The sequence below is a fragment of the Pyrgilauda ruficollis genome, unplaced genomic scaffold, assembly GCF_017590135.1.
Source record: "Pyrgilauda ruficollis isolate IOZ18807 unplaced genomic scaffold, ASM1759013v1 scaffold1, whole genome shotgun sequence".
NCBI classification, from domain to species: Eukaryota; Metazoa; Chordata; class Aves; order Passeriformes; family Passeridae; genus Pyrgilauda; species Pyrgilauda ruficollis.
In genome coordinates this window covers 18,781,081-18,802,754 of record NW_024508100.1, presented here as the reverse complement: position 1 = coordinate 18,802,754, position 21,674 = coordinate 18,781,081, and the positions used below count along the sequence as shown (strand labels likewise).

The window sequence follows — 21,674 nt, the reverse complement described above, 5'->3', positions numbered from 1 at the left end:
GTTTGAGTTAGGCTCCTGCCTGATTTCTATCTGCAGAAGAACGTATGCACAGGAAGAGTCTTACTGTCATCCTGAGCCAGCGGCAGGTTCAGTCTGGCAGGTGAGCCGCGCTCCATCACCGGCATGTGGTGCTCCTGCTCACTTCCTCCTTTCAGGATACCAGTCGCTGGGTATCCTGAGAGCACTTTATTTCCACTGCCAATAAAAATAAGTCACATTGTATAAATAAAGCCAGGAGAAATGTCACCTAGAACATAATGGCTAAATCAGACTTTTGAATATCAGTCTATTTTTTACAAAGATTTTTGTTATTGTGTCAATTTTGCAATGACAAAGCAATGAAAAAACTTTGATGAATTAACAAGTTTGTCTCCAAAGAGTCGAAGCCTTTCTGCTTACCTCAAACTGCCACTTAGATGTGCTGAAGATCATTTTGGATTTGTAGAAAAGGGCTTCTTTGACAGAAAAAAAGCTTTAATCCATGTTCTCTATACACTGCTCAGCATCATCAGATGCTTCTTCTCTTTTGTGAAACCTGTTAATTAGCAGTTGAGCAAAGTCCAGGACTTCAAACACCACCTGGCAAGATTGGGTATGGCATTTCTGAGACAGCCAGGCAATTTCACACAGGTTCTGAGTGAAAACAGCTACTCTCCTTTAGTCCTTCAGATGTCTTGTGAAATGTGAACAAGACACAGCGCAGTGACGTACACAGATGTCTGACCTGTCTAAGGTCTGATCTGGTTGCTGTGACAGCCTCTTTGCAAAGCCATACAAGGAAAAGGCAAGACTTCTGATATGCACAACTAGCACTGTGCACTGCCACACATGCATCTGTGTGTGGGGCCAGTGAATCCTGGTCAGGATATATTGTATCAAGGCCACCAAGTGCTGATGCTCCAGCATCAATTGTGGGCACGTGTGATATCCCAGAAGCCAATAGAACACAAAGCTCCACAGGGCTGTGAAATGCTTAGGGTTAATACATACCTCCTCTTTTCTTGCCAGAGTTCACTTTCCTTGCTTTTCAGAGATGACATACTGTCCTGCTCCCAGAGCAGCTTTTTCTGCTTTGTAATTTCTTTTTGCTTGCCTTCCCCTGGACAGCTGTTTGAATCAATTGAGCTCTAGAAGACAGATGAAGAAGGAACAAGGATCTCCCTTTGAATTTGGCATTGGTACAAACATGGGAAAAGTACAGGTTGCCCCTAGATACAATGTGTTGACACACCTTATAGTCAAAAAGAACACCTCACATTTATACAGTAGAACCATTTGACCCTGGTAAGGCTAACTTTGGATCTAATTAAGATTTTAGCTGAAACAACAACTGGTTGGACTAAGCTGAGCATGAAATAAGTTAGGTACCAATTATGGTGCTAAGGATGGCAAATTAAAACTTCCCATTATGTAATCTTTGGCAGAAATCCTTGAATTATTTTGAGAGTCTAGACAGTCTCCCACTGGACTTGTGAGGACTTTGTGAATGACCTCAGCTTGCTGTCACTGCCTAGGAGCAAAGCATTACTCACATGCACTGGGCATACTCAAAGGGCAATGCCAGTACTACTTCCAAAGTGGTACAGGAGTGGTTCATACCTCACTTGTGGAGCTTGAAGAAGCAATGGCATGAGATCCTTTGCTTCTGGGTGCAGGCAGTGTCCTGACTGTGGCATAAGCAGCTCCAGCAAGAAAGTTACTGCTATACAGCCATGTGGAAAATTGGCCATGGCTGATGCCTTTGCACAGGGATGAGTGAGAACAGGGGGGCAGGAAGAGTGAGAGGAGAATCAACTGATACAAGTACTCCTAATCCTGAAGTTCAGTGGAAAAAGGCAGATGACTGGGTGCAGGTGCCTTAGGCAAAAGAAAATTACATCTGTGAATCCCACATTTACTTGACTGTGATCTAACCTGGGGTGTCATTCCCTGATCTCTGCAAACACTAACTTAATCAGATGCTAGATGCATTGAATTAAACATTTTTTGCTGCATGAGTGAAAAAAAAAGCCAGACAAACAGAGAGACTAAACATTCCTCTGTTTGTTTTGCTGCCTTCTAGGAGGGATGATGGTAGAGAAAAGAAGGAAAACTGGGGAGGTAGGATTCAGTCTTATCTGAGATATATATAAAAAGCACTATTTTACACTCAAGGTTTTGTATTCAGGCAAACCACTTAAGATTTTGTTGGCTTTTGAAGAAAATTAACATTTCACAGCACTGGTTAAGGAACAGAGCAGTTGCAGACAAAGTATCATTCTCTGCTCTAGGTAAAAATGGGATGGTAGCAGTTTCCTTGGGAATACAGCTATTCAGTGAAAATCTGTACATTACAGCACTCTGAGGCATCACCAGTTAGAGATGGGACCCAGGGAATACCCTTACCCTTACAGCTCCTGGACTTTGACAGCCTTTAGCAAAGGATTAAACATTGCACTAAAGATGGCTTACTCTTCAGTGCCTTACTACTCCATGAGAAACTCACCACTGTCTTGTTTCCTTCAGTGGTGGAGGAAGAAGAGGAGAGGAGCTCAGCAGAGTTTGAAGAAACAATGAATGGAACTACAGTATCCTCAATTATCTTTCGTTCCTGAATAAAGAGGATCAGGAGAGAGTGGGGGTTAAATATACAGAATGTAAACAGTGAGCTTATGAAACATAAGAAAAATAAGATTTGTCTATATGCCAAATTTAGATGGCTAGATAAGGACTTGTGGTACCAAGAAAAATGGTAACACCTCAATTTTTAATTTGCTTCAAGGTTTTGTACTTCCATTCCTTTTACCATTGAGATGGAATTTCCAAACCAGGAAAGAATATTTCACTTGCATGGAACTATTGTTTAGCCGAGCACAAGTATATTAAGTTTAATATGAAAGTATGAAATTACCCTTGGTACATGAGAAACTTATTCTGAAAGTTGAAAAAAATTCTTGTTTAGACCACAAGTATGTCCCTCAAGCACAGATGAGAAACCATGCATTTACATAATGCATATACAAACTTATAAACATTTTCCAGTTTCCTTTAATAATGACCCACATACAACAGAAGAAAACCACTATCTTCTAGATTGTTAATATTCCACAACTGCAAGCTTTAACATCTCCTGTGGATTTTTTTTTTAAGGCCAGTTTCAAAATTCCTCTATGATCAAACCCAAGACAAGACAACAATTTCACCTGGAGTTTCACCAAGTCTAGGCACCAAGTATATGCCAAAATACACAGGGCTCTGCCCCTGCAGGGAAGTCTGGGCGTGCCCAGACACAGCTGTACTGACTCACCCAGACTTGCACAGCAACTAGACACCTCCACCTATGCGGAGGTGCTGAGGATACATGTCCAAATATTTAAATATTCTTCCTCAACATCTATGGCAGTGTTTAAGAGAAACAGTCCTCAGAATTTAGCCTTGAAGAGGATTTTCATTAATTAATCTTGGTATGGGATGATTTTTGGTGTTGTTTTTGCACCCAAAGTGGGTGCATTTAAATACAAAAAAAAGCCCCCCAAAACAACCTCCTCCTTTGAGCCTTATACCTCCTCATAGTATCTACGCTCCTCCTCTTCAACTTCTCTCTGGGCCTTTTCCCATTCCTCTTTCAGCTTGTACTGCTCCTTCTGATACTTCTCCTGTACATGGACACAAATGTAGATAAATTCAGAGCATTCAATATTAAGAGTAAATTCTGTAGTACCTCCACAGCAAAAATGAATTTGCTAAGAGTGATTTAATCAGAAATAGGATTAAATAAAAGGATAAAAATTGGAAACATCCACGGGTGTCAAAAAAAAGCGCTTCTTTTCCACTTTGCCCATTTTTTCCTAGGACTTACATTTAACACCTTCAAACTTCAAGGAATTTTTGACACATTAGAAGTAGTTTAATTTCGTAGAATTTTTAAAATCTTTGTTCAGAAATGAAGTTTATACTCAAAAATATTAATAATTTCTTGTGTATCTTATTGTATTAAGTTTCAAAAATATTTCACAGAGCCTGAAACACTGAGACAATGGTTGTACATTAAAAACTTCAGCAAAGTAGCATATAAATAAGCAGGTTTTGCAGATACTGGGACTAATTTAAGAGATATGCCAATACAATTTAATGAATGATGAATAACTATGCAAGTTTATGAGATATATAGTGTGCAAAGCTTTGAAGAGAGTAAGATTATAATTAGCCAAATAGATTATTTTCTCCCTTGAAGGGATGATTTCTTAAGAATGGTTTTCACAGAGTTTTGCACAAAAAATGATCTCAAAGAGGTGTTTAAAATTGTTTGCCAGAGCTGGTTTGAATATGGAGAGGAATGGTGACTTCCATTTCCCTCTTACACCAGTTCCAGCATCTGTTCAGACTAGTAACCACATCTGCCTATTACAGAAAATAAGCATTTACTATTGAGAGAACACCCCCATATGCCAGAAAAATTATTATGAGAATTTTACACTGTTTTAAGAGGTGCAAAATTAGATGATCTCAAGAAAGCATAGAGATACACAAGTCCTTCTTAAAGGATTAAAAGATTTTATTATTCTCCATCCTTGGACATCCTTGTTTGCTTTTCTGTTACATGGAACAAAGATGTGATTTTTTTGGGATCAAAGCTAGTCACAGTTTCAAAAGACACTCCTGACTGACTGGGAGATCCAGGTTCTCATGTCTACTGCATTTCTTCCAACTAGGACACAAATCTAGAACTTTCAGAGTTCACCGTACCATTAGGCAAAACTAATGGTTGTCTTGAAGGTATTTCCCTCTCTTACAAAACCCCCTCAAACCCAAGTCCTTTCATGTCCAAGTTTAGCTTGGTATTTTCCAAGAAGAACCTGTGAACAAAGCAGAATCCTATGAAAAGCTATTAAGACCATAATTTTAAAGAAGAGTTAAAAAAGAGGCATCCAGGCTAGCAAATTTGTCAAAGAGGCTCCAAATAATTAAGAGTTTTGCAGTCTATACTCAGCATAATTTAAATATAATTGAGGACCAACACATTCCGTTTAACTCTGCACTGGATTGCAGGATTAAGTCCTTTTGGTCTTTCCATGGAGTGGGGAAGAGAGACATGAGAGTGCCTAAACCACACAAAACGTGTGTGGTTCTCATTTATCACTCAACTGCCACAGAATTTGCTCAAGCATCCACAGAGGATGTGGAAAACATGACACAAAATGCTCAACTTTTGTCCAAAGGAACAATTCAACAGCTGAACCACACAGTGGAAGACATACAGTTTCTTCCCTACCTGAAGCAAGCGTTCTTGCTCATGCTGCCACCTTTCCTGGCGCTTTCGCTCTTCTTCTGGATCCCAGGACCAAAAATTGAACCGCTTACATGAAGGAAAACCAAGCTATTAGACTGTGACACCACACTTCACATGGCTACCAGAGAAAACTGCACTGGGCCTGATTAAGTCATGCCAATGACTTTACAATGGGAAACTGGGAACTAGATATGGGTTCTCTCAGTTAGCAAACAATATTCTTACCTTCACTGACACTTGGGATTGCCCATTTGTAGCCACATGATAAAAGAATTATTTGGTTTGCAAAGAAAGTCTTGGGAAACTTCAGGTGAAGGGAGGGGGGGAAAGGTCTTAAAGAAAGCTCTAAGCATTACTGAACAGAGTCACCTCCAGGGACTCAAATTTAAAGAACATACGTATTTTGCTTCTCTGTAATCTTCTTTACAACATGAAAAGCAATTTTAGGTTGCAAAAAATATTCTCTCATTTTATGTCTGCCAGCACAAAAACCTATATCCTTGCTTTGAATTTTTATCCATGATAAAATAAATCCTCAGGCTTCACTAAGGATCCTATCACATGGTATGTTTAAAATCTTTATAATCAAGGGCAACTTTAGATACTTCCTGCCATAACCCTTTCCACTACAAGTAGTATTTGAATATCATAGGAAGAGATGATGTCTATTTCTATATGACAAACAGAATGTGAAATACTATGTACTTCAGAGTAGAATTTGTGGTGTGTTGGGTTTTTTTGTTTCATTGAGGAAACAGTAGTATTGTGAAGTCCTTTCATTTATATGCATTTAAAATACAATGGATAATTTAGAATTACATATTATTTAGAGACTGTGGAGCTTTAGTGGTTCCAGCCACCACATACTGTATAGCTAGCTCCAGATGAGAGGAGAATGCATGAATTCCAGATTCAGACAATGCCTTGATTTGGGTTGTACTTTTCCTCTTACGTGTCCATGAGAAAAAATTCTCATTCTGATTTAGGGATGTCACAAGAGAGTTTGCATAAAGAATTAATTTCTGCTAAACACAAATCACTAAACCAAACAATAATGCAAAAAAGGTACTCACATTTGATTTATCACCAGTATCAGAATCAGCTATTAAAAAAAAAAAAAACAAAACAGAACAATGAGAGATTAAATTTAACATAGCAAAATTTCCTCAGCCTGTAAATGAATCTACATTATATCTGCATGTTAGTTTCCTATTTACTCCCACAACCAAATGCAAGGACTAATTGCAAGCAAATAAATCAGAAAATCAGATTATACCCATCACCAACAAAACTACTTTTTATCTGGGTTTAAAGGAGCACAATATTAACTAACATCAGGTTCTACTCTACCACTAGCTAATGCCATCTACTTCTGGCCACAGATGTTAGCAGTGTTCAGACACTGAATCTTACCTACCTTGATCTACTTTTCCCTTCATGATTCAGTGCAAGGAAGAAAAAAGTACAGCAATGCTAAAAGGATGGGACTACACTACTCAAGAGCCACAGTTATGAAGAGAACCATTGCCATTTCTATCCAAATGTCTTTGAAAATTAGACTGATTAAAAGAAATTAAGAAAAGGGTATTTATAGGCAAGGGATTTCTTTTGGGTGCCTGAAACCAGAGCATCACAACAATGTGCAACTCAACAGCTCTCTGTCAACTGTGCAGCAGGAACAGATATTTTCTACGAAAGCGAGAGGTAGAACAAGTGCCCGTGATGATCAGCTTTCACCCAGCGCCGTGTCCGAAGACACCTGTGGCTGGAGAGCAGAAGGGCTGGAGCTGTTCCCACGCCGCATTTACCTGACTGCGAGAAAAACTGCGAGCGCCGCCAGTGGTTGCGGACCCTAAGCGGAACCATGGCCCCACGGGGCGGCTCTGCAGGTAAGGGCACGGAGACAAAACAAGAAACAGCGTGGTGAAAAGGTGATGACGGACTCTCAGACCTGAGCCACCTTGGCCACAGGAGGGATTTGGCTACAGTTGCTTTGGTCCATGGCGATTAATTTACAATGGACTTGAAGATCACACGGACTGTGTGTATTTAAATACACTTTTGCAACATGGCACCTTTTGAGTCTTTGTACGGTGCTTGCAGTCATTCCTACTGCAGATACAGATTTTAATGCATTTTGTGAGCCTTTCAGTGCTCTATATGCTGTGAACACTAGAGAGCAGCCAAGTGTTTCAGCACCAGTCAGAAAACTGACAAGGCAAGAGACCTACAACCTTTTACTTGCTATTTGGTTAGATTTGCTTAACATAAAATGATATTGTTCTCAAAGTCTGCTTGGGTAGCACCTACCCACTAAAACATGTGAGAATTCCATTCCTTTTTAGACAATCATAGAGTGGTTTGGGTTGGAATGAATCTTAAAGATCATCTAGCTTCAATTCCCACTGCCATGGACTGGGACAGTTTCCACTGGATCACATTGCTCAAAGCTTCATCCAGACTAGCTTTGAAGGCTTCCAGGGATGGGGCACCTACAACTTCTCTGCGCAACTCATCTTAAAGAACTTCTTCCTAATATCTAATCTAAATCTACCCTCTTTCAGGATAAAGTTTTTGTTCCTCATCCTATCACTACGTGGCTTCGCAAAAAGTCCCTCTTCAGTTTTTTCAAACTGGATCACCTTCAGTAGTTTTAACCTTGAAAACGGTAGGCTAATCAGTATATTACCTATAGATTAACAAGCTAGGAAGTTCTTACGGGGAAAAAAACCCTCAGTCAATTTTTCTCTTTTTCTTCCACAACACCTACATTTATGCCTATTTAAAAGAAATATAAAATCAAACTACTAAACATCATCAGTCTCAAGCAAAACTTTGTTATGAAGGCAATGAAAAAGGCATTGTGAGAACTTGTGTTGGGCAGTGGTCAAATTCAAGGATGTGGTCAGATATGTGTATTGCTCATCTACGAAGAGGAGCTCCACAAGAGCAGCTCAGTGCAGAATTTATCTCCAGAAAATTTTATTGTGAGATAAAGCCAATTGCTAAGTCATTTTCATCTGTGAGCAGCGGTATGTAACACTCATTAACATAATACAGCCTTTACTGCCAGGCCAGGTAAATGCAAGATACAGCTCTCCCTCTGCTGTGTCAAATTCCTGCTGTTGTGTTTAAGAGGAATAGCCAGAAGAATCCTTTTCATCACAGAATCCACACTACCAGTATCAGTCAATGAAATTAGAAAATTACTGTTTTAGCTCCAAAACCCTCCAAGTCGTGGATCAGGCACCTCTCCCTGAACACCACATGCCCATATTCAGCTGCTGTCTGGCTGAGTTTTCCAAATGCTTTTTGCTCACCTTGTAGACTAGAGTTATGCAGAGTAACTTGGCTGGTTTCAGGTAGTTTCTTTAAAAATGGCAGCACTACACTCCCCTTTTCTTCCAGGGCTTTTACTTTAATCGCCTGTTCAGACATTTGGGAGCAGAAAACAACACTTAAAAAGGAACAGGTTCAATCAAAGGTCAGCTGAAACCCTTTCTACTTATTTTCTGAAACAACATTATCAAAGATGAACCCTCTATCTCCAGAATGACAATGGGGAGTTGCAGTATTGAAGTCCTGTAAGTAACTGGTAGCTATTTCCTGCTGACATTCTCACTGCCCTGCACAGCAAAGTCAATCCTCTATCACCATCCGACTAACCAACATCTGACTTACCTGAAAGAACAATATGGTCACAGGTGTTTGTTACCTCTGCCACCACCAGCACTTGTTCAGCACCTCAAGAGGACCAAGAGGATAAGTTCTACTGTCTGCAGCACCTGGATACCCTGCCCTCCCAACAGGTGGTGGGACTGGGGTTTGTAGGTTAAGTTCTCATTTCTAGTCTCACCAGTTTACAGGTTCAAATGCTATAGGCATGCACTGTGGAGTTCCTTTTGAGGGGGAACTCTCTGATGACCACACGATTTGGCAGCTGAAACCATCCTTCAGGGTCATGTTTTGAATGAACTCCTGAAGTGACATTTTATGGAAAAAATTACCAATTTGCACAATAAGCATTTCTATGTAAGATATTTCTCTTTCTTTTTTCCTTTTTTTTATCCCCACTCCCTCTTTTTCTTGCCTGTACATACCTCCTGTGTAGAAGGGAGCTCTGTTTCCTTCTGCTGCTCTGTTTCAGCTTTCTTCACATCTTTCTTGCTTGAAGCATTTTCCTCTGAAGGGACAGGACTGGGAAGAAATTCTAATCTCTTCACAACAGGGCTGGAACAAGCTGCAGTTGACTTGAATTGCTTTTGATCTAAACCCAATCCAGACACATAAGAGATAATGTTGCAAGGTTAAGATACTTTTTCAAATAAAACATGCCTATTTCTTACAATCCAGTTTCTTACTGGACGTATTGTGAGCTCATCTACGGTATGTTTTGAAAAAATAAAATTTCTTCTTCAACACTGGAAAAATTAATCTCTCAGAGAAGACGAGACTCAAAGAATGAAATTCACCTATCAAAATTTATGCCCTTACACTTGACTTGGGCATCATGGGACACCCTTCATGGTCAACCAAAACAGACAAGAAGTCCTTGTGAAAGAGTCACACAAACTTTTATTTCAGGCACTCCTCTGGGTAAGATGAGCTGTAACCTACAATGGGCCTACTGAGCTAAGATCTCTTTACTTATGTGATGAATCCTACCCTAAGATGTTACAGAGATAAGCAGCTATATGACCTGCTGTCACTATCAGCACTGGAGGATATTTCATATTGCCTAGTTTCACTAAACCTACCACTTCCACTGACAATCAGTTAAGCATCAGACAACAAACTGCTAACAGGCAGCCTTGGACTGGAATAACCTAGTTGTCATCTAATTCTTAAAGAAACCCTACAAGTTGATGCTGGTTCCTGGGAGAAGGGCCTAGAAGCACACAGGTCGACAGCTGTGACAGCTGAACTGCTGATAGCTGATACCACCACTGGAAGCAGAGCTGTCACCAGCATCTCAGGCACTAAATAAGCACTCAGACATCTCTCCAACCTCCTCCAGGAGAAACTGCAGATCCTGTTCCCTTTCCAACCACAGCAGCATTGGCAGCTTCTGAGTACACCTCTTTGACAGGCTGGGAGAATAAGCTAAGAAAGAGATGCATCTCACAACTCCACAAAGAATGTGGACAAGAAGAGACAAGAGCTGCTGCTGTCAAGGCAGATGCACCCTCCTCTGGAACCATTCCCCCACTATTAGAGGCACAGGGGCCACAGCATGAAAGTGTTTGGCTTGTACTGAGCAGCAGAGGAGGTTGGTTACAAGTTCACACAGTTTGGACCCCATCCATTCCTCCAAGCAGACATAATGAAAACTCCATGTTACTTTATCATTTCGATTTTAGCAATGCTATGTCAGTTTTCCTTGCCAGACAATATTAAAATTTGCTGTCAGTACTTAAGGTTTAGCATTTCTGACAGGTGGGGAGCTGCAGCCAAGTTGGCTTTGTGATTTGTAGACAGCACCAGCTCATCACTGTTTACTCTTGAGAGGAGAATTTTGTCATTTCATTACAAGATTGCACCTTCTACATTACCAGCCAGATGCAATTCAAAATTGTTAAACTATGTACTTTGGCATCTAGGAGCCAAAGTAATTAAGGCAGCTAATGAGCCCTTGCTAACAGCCCATGTGCTTCTAATCTTTGGGGAATGGTACCTCACTGATGTTTGAGGGCAAAGCTCAATTGTTTAAGTCACATTTATCCTCAACAAACAGGAGCATTATTCTTACATACCAACTACAGCCAGTGATCTCATTTAAACACCTACTTGACATAGTACTTTTTACTTACCCATTCCAAGCTGAACTTTAATAGACACATTTAAAAAAAATGAACAACAAAAAAATACCATGAACTTGTATAATAGCATACAGCAAATAAAGTGCCTACTCAAAGACAATGTTTCAGAAACACACTTTTGAGGAAAACAGCTTAAAATTCTACCAGCAAATTCCTTTCCTCAGATTAGGAATCATGCATAAAGGCTTTAAGGCAGAAAATTAGAAGTCTGCACAATACTGTCCATTTAAAGCCCCTAGGGGAGTGAAGTGCCCGTTCTTACTCTTTGTCCCCATTCCTTAGTGTCTTGAGGGGGAAAAAATGTGCCAGAAACTATTACTGACTGGTAGCTTCTGCCCTTGCTGCTTTCTGGTTACAGCATGCTGTGGCACTGGCTTCTCAGTCACACAGGTGGACAAGTGGACAACTCAGGTGTGTCATTTCAACCACAGAAAGACAGAACAGCCCAGGCTGGAAAGGACCTCAACAGAGCATCTAGTCCCACCTCTTGTGGGAAGGGGAGCCAGAGGAGATTCTTTAGCACCCTGTCCAGCTGCACCTGAAAAACCTCCTGCCACAGGGGCTCTAGTACATCCCTTGGGAGGCTGCTACAGTGAATGTTCTGACAGCAGACAACTTCATTTTATGTTAAGATTACTGACATTTACAGCATTTTCTAATGAGTCCTGTTGGTGCTGCTGGCGATGCTCCTAGCAGATTCCTGCCACAGAGTGTGCCTCAACCCGGGCCCATAAGTGAGGAAGGGCAAGTGCAGGGTGAGGGCAGCAGCACACCCACCTGGGGACAGGCAGGGCAGGGTGAGGGCAGCAGCACACCCACCTGGGGATGGGCACTCCGGGGGGGCAGGTGTCACACTGCTGGGGCTGGGCTCGGCTTGCAGGCTGTCAGCTCCATCCAGTTCCACTGGGGAGGCCTGGAGAGAGGAACACAGCATGGAGTGAGTACAGTGGAAATAAAAGTATGTGCTAGTTCCTCAAGGCAGTGCTTGCTGCTCCTTTGTAGTGTGTCGGAACCACATCAGTGTGGAGCTCAGCAGGGCGTTGGGGAGAATGTTTCAAAGCAATATGTGCCCATTCTGGGATTGAATGGCTGTGCTTTAATCTCCTTTTCAAATCCCTCATCATCAGCCATTAATGTGGTTGGTTTGGAATAGCTCCTACAAGCTTTTAAAACTGTAGGATATCTTGGATTGTGTTAGCTGGAGATAAGCACACATTTCACCCCTAGTTTCCCCTTCCAGAATAACACACAAATGTATGCATTAGTGAACAGATAGCACACACTAGGGTTTGGAAAGTGGCAAAGTAATGAAATACTTCCTTTATTTCACGGTTGTCTAAACAATCTGTTATCTGAAGGGAAAAGCCAGAGTTTGTATTAAAGGTAATGAAATACTTGAAACACTATTAAGAGAGGACTGAAAAAATATGGTGAGGCTGTATCAAGCCAATAATTCAAATGCCTTTGAAAAGCAAGCTTCCTGACCTGGACAGGGCTGTTGCAGAGTTAAAACTACACTGTCAAAACAAGGGTAACACTTCAGCTGATCTATTCAGCAGCTTCCACCACATATCTGCTTTTCCAGAAGGCAAACCAAGAAAAATCTGCAGCAAAGCTAATAGCCATTGCTGATAGCTTGTGCTTCTAATGCATCCAAGATCTAAAAAATGGCACATTCAATGGAGGAAAATAAAAAATGCAGACTAATTTTTGAAATAAAAAGTAACATATTTCAGAAATAGCCTGTTGTAGACTCTCTTTCCTGTCCTCTTCCCACTCCTCCATCTTCTTAACAGCTGCAAAGGAGGAAATCTGATCAAATTTCCTCTTTTCTGCAGGCAGGAATTAATCCTCACCTTATGTATGGATCCTGTTTCCTATCCCTGCAGGCCCACATAAGCCTATGGCCCCTTATCTGAACATGCCCCATGAAAAACAAGCCTGGGCTCTCACAGCTCCATTGCAGGAGACATCTGCTGGCAATGCCAACAGGATGTCAACACCTGTGGACACCCCACAAAGCTCCAGGGAACTTTACTGCTGGCAAAGCTTGTGAATCCCTGCCCTGTCTCCTCTCTGGAGGGAGACACGCTCTCCAGAGGGGCAGGATCATGTCTAGGAAGATGCCCTGCAAGGAAAAGGTGCAGACTGGTGTGGGGTCATGGCCAGGGCCAGTGACCCAGGCAAGCCCAGCAGGCAGCCAGCAGTGCTGGGAATAAGAGAAGCGTCCCGCAGCTGCCAAGGGCTGTGCTGCCACCTCTCAGCAGGACAGGCGCCAGATCACAGCCACAAGTCTCTAGAGGCGGCAGCGCTTGCTGGGGCTGGCTGCCTGCCATCCTCGTCACTGCCACCACTTTCCAGTGCACCCTCACCTCTGCCACCCTCAGCCTCTACCCCAGGCAAGACATGGAGACACATCTCCCACCTGCCTAAAAGCTGTTCTTGAACTGGATGAGGCAGAAAGTGAAATAGTGTCTCCAAAAAGGTAACATGGAAAGTTTCAGGACTTTCCTGAAAGAGGGTCCACCTGTGAATGCATCTATACCAAGAGTGAGGAAAGCACAGACCTCTCCCTCCAAGTCTCACACACTCCTAGGAGGGATGGTCGCTGGAGATGAGGGAATGCATCTATACCAAGAGTGAGGAAAGCACAGACCTCTCCCTCCAAGTCTCACACACTCCCAGGAGTGGTCGCTGGAGATGAGGCACAGGCTAAAACACAGCCCCAGAGAAATGCTCCAAAGACTGCAAGTCCTGTGGCCCAGAGGTTTATCTCTTGCCACTTAGTTGCTCTTTTCTTTGATATAACCCACCTCTCTGTCCCCCAGTTCATCTGGATGCCAGCCTGGTGTGTCACTGGGAGTTTCATCACAAAAGCCCCAGCAGAATTCTACTGCAACTAAAGAAAATTCCCCCTTCAGCCTCAGTTCTGGCTCCTGATGCAACAGCAGTCAGGGGAGAAGCTACAGGAAATCCTTCCCAACCTTGCTTAAAGCAGAAATAAGTATTTATTTTCTGCATGAGGACAGGCTAGCTGGATAGGTTGTGCCAACTCTGTCCTCAGAGATTTTCAAGTCTTGAATGATCAAGCCCTTAGCAACCTGTTCTGATCTCATGTATGATCCTGTTTTGAGCAGCAGACTCAGCTAGAGACCTACAACCTGAATTATTCTGTCATTCTACAACCTACAAAACTCTGTTAAACCTAAACAAATGGCTATTATTGAGAACTCAGGATTTGCCTTAAACAAGGTAGGTTTCATGGAAAAGCAAGAGGCTCCACACCCACTGGTCCAAACCATAAGCCCTCCCAAAGAAACTGTTGTAGATTTCAATTACTGGTATTTACCTTGATAATATTTCTGGCAAAACAGAGGAATTCACCCCTTCACTCTCAAAAAGGAACTGTCCAAATTGAAAAATCAAATAAATAAATACATTCAACTTTAATTTCAACCTCAGAGGCTTTAAAGCTATGAACGGTTATATTCCCGGGGCCAATACAAAAAGTGTTAAACTACCAAGAAAGTCAATTGCTGATGTCAGCTGCTGCTGGAGAAAGAGCACAGCCACTGTGGCCTCTCAGAGGGGCTAAAATTCACTGTTGCTCAGTGAATGCTGCAGGGATGCATGATGCACAGACATGATGCATCTGTATCACCTCTGGGTCTGGAGTTACCTCAGGAACCCAAACACAGTGCTGTCGTGCAGCTGTCCTGCAAAAGCACAATAACTAAACCTACCCATAACCTATATCCAGGAGGCTGAATCAGGTATAGACATAAATGTTATTTATAGAAAAAAGAGCTACTACTTGCTGCAGGAAAATTGACTTTCCAATGGCATGCTGCAGAAGTTCGGTTCCTGCTCACGAGACTTGACTTTTTCTCCTCCCTCTGCTGAGCAATTAAATAGTAGTGACATACAGCTAAAAATATAAAACTGATTAATAACTAATTTATAAAAAAATTAAGTCAACTTCACTGGGGAACTCTCTTATTTCCATTAAATTTAATTCTATTTATAACACCAAATTAAGGTAGTATTATCTAGTACTTTATCCATAGGTATATGATACACTTAAGAAAATTCTGGTACTGATACAATTGATAAAATATCTTTTCTACCACAGATTATCATGCTTCGCATTTCATAAATATTTGTAATCAAATGATGATGTTATCACTGAACATAAAAAAAGGTGTACAAACATTTCATTACACCTAAGAGGACTGTATTTTGACTGAAAGACTTGGTAACCTAGTGAGTGACATTTCTGAGGTGCATCAGTTCTGGGTGGAGCTCTCACGCCTTGGGATGAAGGACTGATGTAACCTCTCAGCATCCTTCTGTCATTTGTGTCTGTCGGGGCAGAGGTCTCTTTCTGCAGGGCAGCAGAGCCATTCAAACACAGGCTCTGCTGAGGTGCCTGTGAGGGAAGGTCACACAACACCACCACAGGCAATGAAGCCTTCAAGAGGAGTATGGAAAACCTCAGTGCAGGGGGGCTGTGATTATCTCTGCCCACGCACCAGCCTGGTGTCCAGACTGTCCTATTAAAACTTCTAAATACTGAAGAATGCTGTCTACTTGGATGGGTGTTTTGATTGTCCCATGCATCTGGATGCCTAGGAGTTAAAGTAAGCTTCCCCATTTATGACTTAGCCTTAATTAATGATGGAAAGTTAAATACTGTGATGGCAGTTGTGGTTATGAGCACATCAGTACAGAGGACAAAGCAACACCTGTGTTCTGCTAAACGAAGTATCCATTTAACAAAGACACAAGCACAAGCATACAGTGTTACCAAACACCTATTAGGCATGAAAATAAATTAGTTCAGCTTGTGAGAGACAGGATTTTTATCACATAAACTAGGATATCAGTCCAAGCATTTCTTTGATTAAGATCATGCAAGCCAGAAATGGCCATATTGGCTACTGCTGTGGCAGAACTTTACACCCTTAATAAAACCCTAAAAACACAATAAACAGAAATACCTAGCACACAAAGTATCACAACTTCTACAAGAATACAAACTCCAAAGGAAGTTACAGTAGAACTTTATTAATCCTTCTTGTAAATTAAATCAAAATATAGCTCAGTTAACACTGCTTGCACACAAAATCATGTGAAATACAATATATTGTTATTGTATTTTATATGAAAGCATCACAAAACAAGCTGTCTAGAACCAGTGAGAATGCAGAGATATCAGACAGAATCAGGTTAAAACTACAATTTAAATTCCGTAAAAACATTCAGGAATGAAAGTGGTTGCAACATCAATAGCCACATGTAGAAATTGTCTGACAAATCACAAAACTTCTGCGATTAGAATTCTACACATATCACTGACTAAAAATTTTTTTCTACAAAGATTTCCTCATCAAAATTAATGCTGGCAGCTGATGTGAGTGGTAATGATGGCACAGCCTTGGGCTGCCACAGCTTAGTTTCTTGCATGCTATGCCAGATATAGTACTACAGCCAAAACACTGCTTCAACAGGTTAAGTCATCTGCCAGCTATATAATGCTATATTCAGGCCAGCTATTTACAACAAAAGATCTGGGCAATCAATAACTGACAGAGAAGTCTTGAAAATGTTGCAAGAAAGTATGAAGTATTCCTGATAGTCATTAGAGTTATTACTGCTCAACTGGGGTGTAAAATCAGCTTCTTTCACTGACAGACAGTGAAAAGTACATGGCTGTCTGAAGGACAGGAGACAGGCATGTTATGTTCGTAACCTGCTGAGCAGAGTTTCCTTCTAGCTGCTTTGAAGCTTTGCCGCTCTCACTTCTCATCCTACACCTTTTTCCCTTCAGGTAGTCCAGCCCTCCGTGCATCTTTTCATGTGTGGTTCAAGGCAAAGCTGTCAATCTGGAACAGACAGACTTACTCTACGAGTGTATCTCATAACGAATCAAAGAACAAAGACTTGTCTTACCGGATATGTACAAACCAGGATTTCAGCCCTGCTCTCCTGTAGCTTGGGCAACAATCCTCAACCACAAGAAAGCTTGTACTTTAATCTCAGTTCAATCAGTGAATTTTTCCACATGAAGGAGAGTGTTACTTGGATATAGAAAACAAGTGCATTTTTTGCCAAGCATGCAGTGAGTAGAAATGGACAAGTTTAAGCTAGCTAGAGAGAAATTAAAAGAAAGCTGTCTCTCCCCACCACCACCTCACCCTGATCTCTTTTAGGTTGCTGCCTATATTTATTTTTTTTTTGGTTGATCTGAGCAAAGTTATAGTTAGAGCTGTAGGAAGCCAACAATTTCTACGTGCTTGCATAAAGACTGGTTAAAATAAAGTGACGTTACTTACTTACTGACAAATTAATTCCCCTACACTAAAATCTGCACAACTGTTCTAAAACAAAATATTTACTTTGCCAACTTCTGATTCAAAGAGCTAGCAGATACAAACTTCTCAGCACTGGTAGTGTCCACCACTATTCTGTAAAATGGGAAGAAAACACAGCCTAAATGGCTGACAGGTAGGACCAGGATGAGGAGATGATTTTCACATTGTTGCTGGTATTGCCATGATTGATCAGTCTTTGGGCTTGTGTCCCAGTTTTTCCAGCTGCATTGAGAGGTATAGGTATGCTTTACCTACCACCCCTCTTAGCACCACATTGCTCCACAAACACCATTTTCCTCCTGTTTGTAGGTCAAGTTTATCCTTTTTAGCCTTTAATCACAGGCAAAATTTCATAAGCTGCTTTAAGCAAAGGTAAGTCTTGTAAAATCACTTAAACACTACCTATACTCTACCTAATACTCTACCTATACTCTAGAGATATAAGTAAATTTTTTGATAATATTTTTCTTTACTGTTCTGCCCACCTGCTGCAGATTTTGCATCTCATTTCATAGTAGATTTAGGCAGGATGTATGTCTCCCAGTCAATCTCTGGTTGCCAAACATTATTTGATTCACATATAGATGGAGTCCTTCTCTTCTCAAAAAGACAACTGACACTGAGGTCTCACCCACAGGAAATGATCTCTGCACTTCCCTAGCTCCTCAAGAGCCTCAACAGTATTAGTGTTTTAAGTGGTGCAACTTAAATAAACTTCAGGCCAAAAGCACTGTTGGAGTACAGTTGCATTGCATCTTCCCCTGTTGCAGACAATGCCTGAGGGCAGTCAGACAGATTCAAACTAGGACTACAGAAGGGACTTCAAAGGGAAGCCTGCTAGGCTGAGAGAAGACAGAACTCATCCGTTTGACAAATGAACAGAAACAGCAGGGGAGCAGCCCTATGAGGGATGGAGGAGGAGGAAGGAGCACGTAAAGAACAGGAAGAGAATCAGAAGGAGCGGACAGGAGTGCCATAGGTAAGGTGTATATGAAAAGAAATATATATTTCACAGAAGAGACCTGGCGTAGAAAATTAATGAATAAAACACAAAACCAACTCAAATCTACCAGCAACTAGATAGGGAAAAAACAAATCTCTGACTCATAACTTCTTAACAGAACTATTGCCTGTGAATCTTATTTAAAGCCTGGGAAGGACACAGCTAACAAGAACTGAAATATAAAATATACAAATAAGCACAGTGAAAGCAGGTTTAGAAATGGCTTTGAAAATATGCTTAATTTGTAGAAGTCTTCTCAAGGCAAAAGAGCTTCAGTAATTTCTTCCACTCTAGACAGCTCTTCTTCATCTCAGCTGCTTTTCTATGCTTGTTTCTGTCATTTTCTCCTCCTCTTCTGGAATGTCAGAAGGGTTAAGCATCAGATAAAACCTACAGCCCTGTTTTCTCCTTGTGGGAGGTGATAGTGGAGGCTTTCAGAAGGCTTCCTTACTTCTAAGAATATGTAGCTTGGAAGTCCCATTCCTGGAGCAAACATCACACCTCTTTTTCCCTTCTGGAATGCTGACAGTGACAGGTAGATGCAGCATCCTACTGATCAAGAAGTCTCATTTTATGGGAAGTGGAACAAGCCCAGAAGGATCTTATACTTCCTAATCTGGATTCCCAACCTTCCTAGGAGGGGTTATATCATTTAGCCTTTCAGGATCTGCAGATGAGGCTGACATCGTCTTAGTTGTCCAAAGTCTGAAGCAAAATAAGTACAGGGAGAGGGCTGAGTGAAGTGAGTCCAGCGTAGCTGCCCAGTTCTTTCAAATAAGGCCCCAGACCAATCACATCCATACCAAGGTGTCTATAGCAGTGCTTGTCTGTGTCCCAAGACCCACAGTGGAGAAGCCAAACATCAGTACCCTGTCCCATCTCTGTAACCTTGCATCTAAGCCCTTTCCATCAACAAACCAAGGCTCTCCTGTATGCTCAATAGCTAAGTTACTGCCCATGCCTTAGTATGAGGCATGGAGACCTGTAATATTAAAAAGAAGCATTTGGGAAAAGAGAAGTAAACTTCCAGAAGAAACAGAACCTGAAATCTTATTTAAGGCTGGTAAATTCTCTTCCAGTGACAGGCAAATCTTCTTGTCTTCTCTCTCATCACATTCAGTACATTCCACCTGTTTTCCCATGGAAGGTCCCCCTCAAAGCTATCTGCTCTCCTTCCTCTGTCCTTGACACATGTAACACACATACCTTTGCTTGAAGCTGAAGTGCCAGGAGTAATTACAATGATTTGCACTACCCAATCACATTGTTGATGGAATTGTGAGGCTAGTGATATAAAATTTGTAGTTAGAGCACAGACACTCTGTCACTAGCACCATTTTGGTGCACAGTCATTCTCTCTTGTAGGCTTCATCATTAAGTGCATTCAAGCTGACAAACCAGGAGCTATTCTGTAAATGTCAAGAGTCACAAGGAATCTGAGTCAAACTCTTCTGCCTCCTTTGCCAGTATCACCACAAGAGCTAAGAATTGGAAGGAGAAACTAGACACAGAAAAATTTGCATTCAGCTGGCCATATCATCCTCAAAGCTGTAGAAAGGGGAGGATGATAGGACATCAAACAGATACAAGCACACTCAAGAACTAACAGTGACTTCTGCTGCTGAGACTCCTCATAACTCTAACTAGGCCTGAAATTCCTAAAAAAGGAGACACTAACATTTCCACTTTGCTACTTTTCTGATTGTCATTGAAATTCTAATCTCCAGCAAGCTGAGGTTCTTTATTCTCCAAACACTCCCATCACCTGCTCTTCTGTATCAGATGCAATGCTTACCTGGCTTTTCCCTCGCAGCCAAACTGTTGTGACAGGAGCAGCCTCAGCCCTGCCCTCCCTGCAAATCATTCACTTTTGACTCAATACCAGCTCTCTCTGACAGAATCAAGTCTGTGCTCATGACACATTCCAGTTGCCATGATTGCTGCAGGCTCCATGATTTGGTTGTCCATCGCTAGAGACTGGCATTAAGCAGGGGAGTAAAACACAAACCCTTTCTCATGAATGAGCCATCATGCCCCAGGACAGATCTCTGACTGCTCCCTGTTATCCATCTGGCCAATGCTTGGATGAAATCAGAGATGAAAGAAAAAATTACCATACTCCAACTCGCACCACATCTCCAATTCTCTTTGTTGTTACACAGGAAAAAATGGTGAGAATTCCCTCTGCTGTCTCTTGCTTGCAGCCTTTCACATGCTCTCTTTTCAATCCTCTCCTAATTTCTTGTTTTGTTTTTACTATCTACTTTCATTACAGTTTTGTAGCATCTAGATGCCTGCTGTGATATGCTCTAATTTTACTCCTGCCTTTTTCTCTGGGGAAGAGGGGGAGAGATAGATGAAAAGGTAAAATTAATTTGTTTCTCTGATAAGACAGTTAAGAAGCATGTTGGCCCCTCTGAGCATTTCAATAGCTTATCCCCTTTTCTAATGTTTCTGAGAGGGGAATGAAAACCAAATGTTCAAAACTGCCAGCACATCCACATCCTCTTTTGAAAACTGAGACTAATTATAATGGCTCACACAGTCCAATTATGTTGCTGATCTAATCAGCTTACATTAGAAGAAGCGCTGAATAAACCTGCACAACGGCTGGGACACTGAATCAATTTCTCCCTGGCCCAGCACATTTAAAGCATGCTTATCAGCTGCATGGCATCTGGAAAAAAACCCCAAAACAACAACAAAAACGAAAAAGACAAAAAAAAAATCCCTCCAAAATCCCCAGTGGCTGCAAAAAGTTTTTTAAAATTTACCCTCCTATTTCTCTACCCACATACAAAAGGAAGAAGCCTTTAATTTACAAAGGACTTGGGGTTTTGTTTATAGTTTTTCCTGGTCTGGGCACACCCTTTTGCAATAAGGCAAACAGAGGCACTCGGGTATCATTAGTTAGTGATTAAACACATCATGAGACAGAAAATTGGCACAGAAAGTAAGGCTGGTTTGTTCGTGTTGGTCTTACTGTTGGCTCTTTGTGCACACTCTGAGTGGCAGGCCTCTGTAAACTGAGCTCAACACTTGGGGGTTCCTTCTTCAACTCTGCCGGGGACTTGTCCCCTCTGGCTACTCCATCAAATTTCAGAGATCTGGTTGGTGAAGGAGTAAATATTACTGTTGTACATTCTTTATCCTTTTCTTCCGTGCCATTGACATTTTCTCCATTCATGCTGACTTTTCCATCTACCTGC

The 21,674-nt window shown here is 41.5% G+C and overlaps 1 protein-coding gene across 5 annotated transcripts in view; it reads right to left on the bottom strand.

Annotated features, from left to right (window-relative positions):
- Positions 1-21,674, bottom strand: part of LIMCH1 (LIM and calponin homology domains 1) — a 175,253-nt gene that overhangs the window by 12,630 nt on the left and 140,949 nt on the right. For 4 of the 5 annotated variants that reach the window (XM_041462275.1, XM_041478898.1, XM_041487230.1 and 1 more), the window contains 10 exons: positions 21,449-21,670; positions 11,908-12,001; positions 9,370-9,536; positions 8,590-8,695; positions 6,343-6,371; positions 5,252-5,335; positions 3,543-3,635; positions 2,486-2,590; positions 991-1,127; positions 65-195 (listed from right to left, as the gene is read on the bottom strand). In XM_041462275.1, the coding sequence (XP_041318209.1) occupies positions 65-195; positions 991-1,127; positions 2,486-2,590; positions 3,543-3,635; positions 5,252-5,335; positions 6,343-6,371; positions 8,590-8,695; positions 9,370-9,536; positions 11,908-12,001; positions 21,449-21,670 (1,168 nt within the window). The remainder of the gene's footprint in view (positions 1-64; positions 196-990; positions 1,128-2,485; positions 2,591-3,542; positions 3,636-5,251; positions 5,336-6,342; positions 6,372-8,589; positions 8,696-9,369; positions 9,537-11,907; positions 12,002-21,448; positions 21,671-21,674) is intronic. The other variant, XM_041470573.1, reaches the window with a different exon arrangement.